This window comes from Gymnoscopelus braueri (assembly GCF_963280865.1).
Source record: "Gymnoscopelus braueri genome assembly, chromosome: 20".
Lineage (NCBI taxonomy): Eukaryota > Metazoa > Chordata > Actinopteri > Myctophiformes > Myctophidae > Gymnoscopelus > Gymnoscopelus braueri.
The window spans coordinates 36,918,740-36,926,557 of NC_137622.1; the positions used below are offsets into that span (position 1 = coordinate 36,918,740).

Genomic DNA, 7,818 nt, shown 5'->3' on the forward strand with positions numbered 1-7,818 from the left:
ACTAATATCACTGCGTAGATACTAGTCTGGAATCTCTGTGTAGAACCTGCATTTCCGAAGGGCAAATAAAAAAAAAACCCGCCCCATATTTGCATACTGGGCCCTGATTGGTCCCTCACAACTTCGGAGGGAGAAAAATCCAATCTCTATTGAGAGGGGCCAGACCTAATCTGCCACGGGCAATTTTTTGGCAGATTCGTCTGGAACCAGGCTAACGACTCGCCACACCAAAGCCGTGCAACTCCTTCGCCGAGTTGGCGGTGCCCAAGATCGAACCCAAGACCTTGTGGTCAATAGGCGAGTGCTCTACCGACTGAGCTACCCGGACACCATGTGAATGAAATAATAGAACCTACTTACTCATCTCTGGGACACATGCCGTCGTCAAAGATCTTGTCCAGGGGGACGATGGCCTGGCCCAGGAAGACGTCCAGCCCGATGAGGACCCGGTGCATGACGGTGAGGACCAGGTCCCCGCTGCCAGGGGGGTAGTCCCCCCGGCCCCCCGCCTCCAGGATGCCCGGGAGCAGCTCGAAGCAGCACTCCTCGTTCCACTCAGGCATCGCAGCCTTCTCCACCAGGCCCGTGGTGTACTTCTCCTTCCCCACCTGCAAGAGGCACAGTTAGATTTGATTAAAAAAAACCTTGGAGATTTTTTCTTGATTTTTTATGCCATGTAGCATTTTGTGATTTGTGTCAAATATAAAGTGCATTACAAATACAATTTATTATTATACAAATATAGCTCATCTACAAGCTCACATGGCACTCGATGCCATGCGTTGATGCATTGTGAGCTTGTAGATCGGCTACGTTCTGCTATTTTGGAAGGAAAAAATACAATAATAATAATAATAGTAATAACAATAATAATAATGATAATAAAAAATATATATAATAAAAATGTAATAATATGCCCAAAATATCAGATTAAAATGCTGGGAGAAAAAAAAAAAAAAACATTCAGAAGTGGAAGAAATAAGGTTAAATGCCAAAGCTATGGTGAGGGGTGGCAACTGCCGTCCCCCCTGGAACCCCTAATGACCCCCCCACGGTGGTGGGGGGGTCATTAGGGGGTTCCAGGGGGGACGGCCCTATCCCCCCTGCCCATGCAGTGCCCACTGCCACTGCCCACCTGGATGATGGTGTAGAGATAACGGCTCCCGTGTTTGCCCTTCGTCCGCAGCTCCCTGGCGCGGAGCACGGTCACATTGACGTGCGTGGGGACCCACCGCTGGTCATCATCCAGATCTATGAGCGACATCATCTTGGAGCGACACCCCTCTTGGAAGAAAAGCCAAAAAGCCACCGACAAAAAGTGTGTCACGCTTTGCTTTCTCTCTTGTAGTATTCGAGAGACGAGATCAGCGTCTCGGTCCGTTCATTTGGGGGGTCTATATTATAGCCTTAGCCTACCTGCGTTTATTTGGTAACAGACGCAGGACTGCAGAATATCAACAAAGCCCCCCCCCTCCCCGCTAGCCCCGAAGCCCCCGCGTCATCGGCGCCCCTGCACACACACACACACACACACACACACACACACACACACGCACAAACACAGACTGTCTGGCTCTCTGGATCTGGTTCTCTGGATCTCCTCTCCCGACGTCAGTTCTTGCAGCAGCAGATCAGAGGAGATCTAGATCTATTATAGGCCAGTTGTAAGATCGCTGCATGCCATGATTCCTCAGTCCGTCCTAAAAAAAAAACCCGTGCCAATGAATGCCCCGATGTCATGCAATCCAAGGCAATAACCCAGTTAACCCATCGGTCCGGTGGTGGTCGTGGTGTAGTAGGCGGCTACACACCGCAATGCCTTGCCGTGCATGGTGTCCTAGATCTATCGGTCCATGATGTCGCATCAATACCAGCCTAGTTGTACTGTCCAGAAGTCATTGTGTGTGAATGTGTGTGTGTGTGTGTGTGTAGTGTGCACGGCACGGCCCGCCCTCCAAAGTGAACGAACGGAACGGAGGCCCGCATACACTACAGTATATGACAGATGCTGCGGAATTAAAGGAGAAACACCCATCCGAACCCTGCTCGCTGTATAACCTATCCTAGACTAGGCTACTGCTACGGTAACCGGAAGACTCGCCCCGAAACACGCTCGCCCCCATTTCTTCCACGGACCGTTCGCCTTCAACGGTTACTGTAATGTATTATTCTTGTATGTGTTTGAAGGCATAGTTTTACTGAGGTTATGTTGGGAATAAGGTTAGGTTTAGGCATAGTTTTACTGAGGTTAAGTTTAGGAATAAGGTTAGGTACCGTTTAGGCATAGTTTTACTGAGGTTATGATTAGGAACTAGACGCGTCGCAATTCAGGGCAATTGCAGAGTGTGGTTGCACCGACGCTAGTCGCGGGTCGCTGCCGCCGGGACTCGAGGAATACGCTGGGAGGAATAACGTCGGAGGCTGTGCCAATTACATTGTCACGTAACTCCTGAGATCACTTGCATTTCATTTTGAGAGGATTGATCCCCCCAAAATAAGGTTTTTGCATCAAACGGTTACATTTTGAGCATTTGTGGCGCCCCCTATGGATCAAAGTGGAAATTATTTTGGGGATTTGTTGAGTAAACCACACTTGACATGTGATTCAAATTTGGGATTGACTGGACGTTTTGTTCGTGATTTGTGGGCTTTTTTGTAAAACGGGCCCCTCCCACTAACTTTGGAAGCCATTTACGGACGAACGGTAAGGACTATCAAAATGCCGTTTGGATATGTTTATCGCATGGGCCCAGAGATCATGTGTACCGATTTTTGTGAAATTTGGACAAAATATGTGGGAGGAGGAGCTAAAAGTGTGTTTTGAAGAAAATTCAAAATGGCGGAAAATCTATCCTGACGCAAATGGGCGTGGCCTATATGGGGAGATGCGTCGTGACCCAAGGAATCCAGGGAAAAAAACATTTTGATTTTACGACCTACGGTTCAAGAGTTATAGGCCAAAACGTAAAGGAGGCTGTTATAGCGCCACCATGTGGCCGATTAGTGTAATTATTTTTTCAATAATTTCGGACTAAATTAGGAACCTCCCCTTCAAATCTGGTAACTCTAGCTCTTACGGTTTCTGAGAAAAAAATACTTGAATTTGAGTTTTTGCACTTTTCCATTAAAGTGGATGGGGAAATTTAATGCACTAATAAATCAATATCAATAAAACTATGCAACCAATCTCTTAGCCTTATACAAGCACACGATTCCCGGTGAGGCCGGTCATTTTGACATATGGCACTAAATTGGGAAAAATAAACTGTGGGAGGAGAGACGGTCTAAACTATTGTTTATCTATAATAATAAAAAGAATAAAGTGTGAGGATTACTATAGTCTGGTTGCCCTGTTAGGGCAACCACACTAATAAGGTTAGGTTTAGGCATAGTTTTAATATGTTTAGGAATAAGGTTAGGTTTAGGCATAGTTTTACTGAGGTTATGATTAGGAATAAGGTTAGGTTTAGGCATAGTTTTAATATGTTTAGGAATAAGGTTAGGTTTAGGCATAGTTTTACTGAGGTTATGATTAGGAATAAGGTTAGGTTTAGGCATAGTTTTACTGAGGTTTAGGAATAAGGTTAGGTACCGTTTAGGCATAGTTTTACTGAGGTTATGATTAGGAATAAGGTTAGGTTTAGGCATAGTTTTACTGAGGTTATGATTAGGAATAAGGTTAGGTTTAGGCATAGTTTTACTGAGGTTATGATTAGGAATAAGGTTAGGTTTAGGCATAGTTTTACTGAGGTTATGATTAGGAATAAGGTTAGGTTTAGGCATAGTTTTACTGAGGTTATGATTAGGAATAAGGTTAGGTTTAGGCATAGTTTTACTGAGGTTATGTTTAGGAATAAGGTTAGGTTACCGTTTAGGCATAGTTTTACTGAGGTTATGTTTAGGAATAAGGTTAGGTTTAGGCATAGTTTTACTGAGGTTATGTTTAGGAATAAGGTTAGGTTTAGGCATAGTTTTACTGAGGTTATGGTTAGGAATATTAGGTTTAGGCATAGTTTTACTGAGGTTAAGGTTAGGAATAAGGTTAGGTTTAGGCATAGTTTTACTGAGGTTAAGGTTAGGAATAAGGTTAGGTTTAGGCATAGTTTTACTGAGGTTAAGTTTAGGAATACCGTTCCGAGGTCACCGGATTTGACCTGGGGCGACTGTGTTTTGGGGCAGACAGATACACCAGCTGGTTCTCATACGTTTTAAATTTCATGTCCAACTTAAGGACCCCCACATTGATATATATGTGGCCGCGGACCCCCCATCTGAAAAGGCTTTGTGCCAGGGACCCCCAGAGGAGAAGATATAGCCCATGTTTATAAAACATAGGCTAAATCTAAATCATATTTTTGAATAGCCAAAGTAAGCCAACATATATGGATAAAGTGGTTAAGATGATTGTGATGCTATAGTAACTTGATGTGCGAATCATTTCATTTGATAGCATACAGTTTTTGTTAAATCTCTGAGACCCCCAGTCCCCACTGTAAAATTTGTAACACAAATGGAACCAAATGAACTCCATTTGGAACCCTGAGGGTCCCTAGACCCGAAATTGAGAACCTCGTGTTTAGGCATTAAGTATTGGAACATTTTGAATAATTAAGTTTTTGTTTTAACACAAATCTTTTATTCTGGGCGTCCCTGGCACAACACATTATTTATTAATGATTAGGCTAATTGATAATGAAGCTATGTCTTTGCATATAATAGTTTATGTTAGAGCTTTTCAAATTGATTTTAAAAAATGTCTTTAGAGGATTGTAGCCTACTACTTTTTTTTAATGATATCCACGTGAAACAAATAGGCATGCCAAGCTTTAAAACATAGTTCTTTCATTCATTACTAGCAGCAACACTTAATTAGGAGATGATTGAGCTGAGCTCCACCTACAAGCCAGTATTTATTCAGTATCTTGGCATCACAGCGACATCTAGTGGGAGTGTGGTAGTACTGAACAGCTCCATTGAAGGTCAGGGGAATGGTACCATGTTGTATCAATGTTTCTCAATATCTGGTCCGGTGCCCAAATGGACCCTTAAGGGTCTGTAACTCTGAGAGGGTACAAATGTTATTTTTTTTAATGTAAAATTCTCTGTGTTAATTTAACTCTGAGTGTACAAATGGAAGTTATGGAACCAAATGGACCTATACGGGTCCATTTGGTTCCATGTGTACACGCTCAGAGTTAAATTAACACAGAGAAGAGTTACAGACCTGTGAGGGTCCATTTGGATCACTTGGGAGATCCGGTGTGTTAGATGAGGTGCCAATTTCCCCTCGGGGATGAATAAAGTACCTACCTAGATTTATTCAGTCAGTGGTTTTACATTATTCTGTCAGACTGACATGATGTCCATATTGTGACAATGGAGTACACAGGGCTATAGCTAGCACTGAATGAGATTACTTCAATACTTACCAATCCACTTACATGATCATTAGGTAGGCTACCACCATCACAGAGTCAGGGAGTTCGAATCCACCTCGGTGCATCCAGCCTTGTCGAGCATCTCTATACAAACACGATTTGCCCTTGTTAGGGGGGGGGGGGGTGATATTTGTCACTGCACGTTACTCCAACGAGCTGGGGGCGGCACCTGTCAGTGGGGAGTGTTGGGGGGGAGAGAGTAGCACAGAAGCTATACTTCCTACCGGTGGTAAGTAAGTACTGTAAGTCGGAGAGGCTTATTGTCGGTATCAGCTGTATTAGAATGTGGGAGTTCTGTCCTCGTCACAATGCACTAGACCCCTGGGAGATGGATTGCTGAGGTGGCGCGCCACACCTATATCCATCAGCTCCCGGTACTTAACCGAACAACTTGCCTCACCCAAGCCGTGCTACTCATACGCTGAGTTGGCGGTGGCGGTGCCCGGGATCGAACCCATGACCTTTGTGGTCCAAAAGGCGAGACCTCTACCGACCCGGTTACCGGTGGGGGCTCCTCACTGGCAGGCGAGTCGGTAGGATACAACAGCAGTGAATGTGTGTGGGGAGGAATCAATTGGCCTAACGAGACTAAATTGGGGGAAAAAAGAAAGAATTGAAACATTGTTGAGCTTGGTGAACATGGCAGCATTACAAAGCATCAGCAGAGATAACGGATCTTCTTTATTTTTCAAAGTACTCCTGGTCAAATATCATCGCCCAACTACAAGTGAACGTTGCTCAGTCAAATTTGTACTTGAGTTGCTTTATTATGTCATTTGTTTATGAATACAATGTTATGTTGTCCAATCTGTATGGTAGAGCATGTTAATAAATATAACTTTTATACAAGTGGAGTGGTTTGGCCTCCCCGCTCTTCTATTGAGACATTTAGATCCTGTGTCTAGGTTGGACACAACCTTTGACACGATCCTGTTTCTGGTCAAAATTAAATGTCTCCCCGTCGGGCTCCCCCGAGGAAGCAGGCAGGCTCTGTTAGCTCAGTTTTACTGGAGTACTTGCTTTTTAAAAAAGTATTCCAAAGTACACATTCACAAAGTACATTTTCTGTAAAGATACTCAAAAAATGTACTAAAATACAGTACTCAAGTAAATGTACTTTGTTACCGTCTACCAACTGCTTTCACAAACAAGCTGACAGAAGATAAGAATGGAACCAAATGGACCCATGAGGTTCCATACACTCTCAAGGGGTCAACTCCATTTGACAATAAGATAGAACAGTTTGCACTCTAAACTCAAGGCTTCAGGCTAAAGACAGGTGCGAGAGGCCAGCATTAAAGTCCATAAACAACAGAAAAGGCTTGCACACTGACAAGCTAACATTTGGGCTCTTTGGATGCAAAAATATAGAATATTTTAATTAGAAAAAGTTCCAAAAGTGACACAGAAAGAGGACATTTTGGTCCATACTGTGCTCCAGTATGTCCTGTTGTGACGGGTTCTGATATTTATTATGAAGGTTCTATATAATTTTGTTATGCTACTGTAAGATGATTAATTGAATATGTAGGACCACAATAGAAACAAGTCCCCAGGACATTTTTGTGTTATCCTTTTGCCTGAAAATGTCTTACTTTAACACGTGTTGTTTACATTTCTGACTAAATCCATCACACTCAGACCATCATCAATGGTTGATCATGGTCTGGGCTCTGAAACGTCCACATCCAAAGAGCCTCAACGTTGGTCAGTGTGCAAGACTTTTGGTTGTAAATGGATGAAATTACACACTAGTCCCGTCATTCTCCTATGCTAGTAAAGCCTGATAAAAGTATCAAACACCCTGTTAAAATGCACCAGAATACAGGAAATTACATCTACTGTGTTAAACAATGTGGGTAGAAGATCCCCCATCCCAGGTATGCGTTTTCTGTTGTTTATGGACAGAAGATAAGACCAACGCCTTCATGAGGAACCACTCCTTTCGTCTTTCTTTTTTTCAGCACAAAGGCTTATTTTATTCATAATAAATAAAAACCCAACAACGGAAACTATTCAATTTTTTTTTTTTTGTAAAAATCATCTTGACATTTCACAGTGTTAAACACAGTCAGCATAAATGATATGCATATGCCATCAAAATGCAGAGTAACCACAGGTAAATAAATGCTCATATCCAGGACAGCACAAGAACAACAGAACCTATAACCAACAAGGTTGTCTGTGGCACTTTTTTTCTACTTGGCCTTAAAGAGAAAAGTGGTATTTAAACAACTCCATCACACAATATTGTACTTTATATTACACATTTACACAGCACAGTCACCTATTCTTTTTGTCATTGTATCATTGTGACTTGGTAAACACGGTCATGTAATAAATCTACATTAAAACATATGAAAAAAAGAAATAAAAAGAG

General features: G+C 42.7%; 1 protein-coding gene across 1 annotated transcript in view; it reads right to left on the reverse strand.

Annotated features, from left to right (window-relative positions):
* Positions 1-1,428, reverse strand: part of LOC308076053 (uncharacterized protein) — a 29,006-nt gene extending 27,578 nt beyond the window's left edge. The window contains exons 1-2 of the mRNA XM_080416157.1: positions 1,136-1,428; positions 361-608 (exon numbers count right to left, since the gene is read on the reverse strand). Of these exons, the coding sequence (XP_080272283.1) occupies positions 361-608; positions 1,136-1,267 (380 nt within the window). The 5' untranslated portion in view covers positions 1,268-1,428. The remainder of the gene's footprint in view (positions 1-360; positions 609-1,135) is intronic.
* Positions 1,429-7,818: the final 6,390 nt, after the last annotated feature.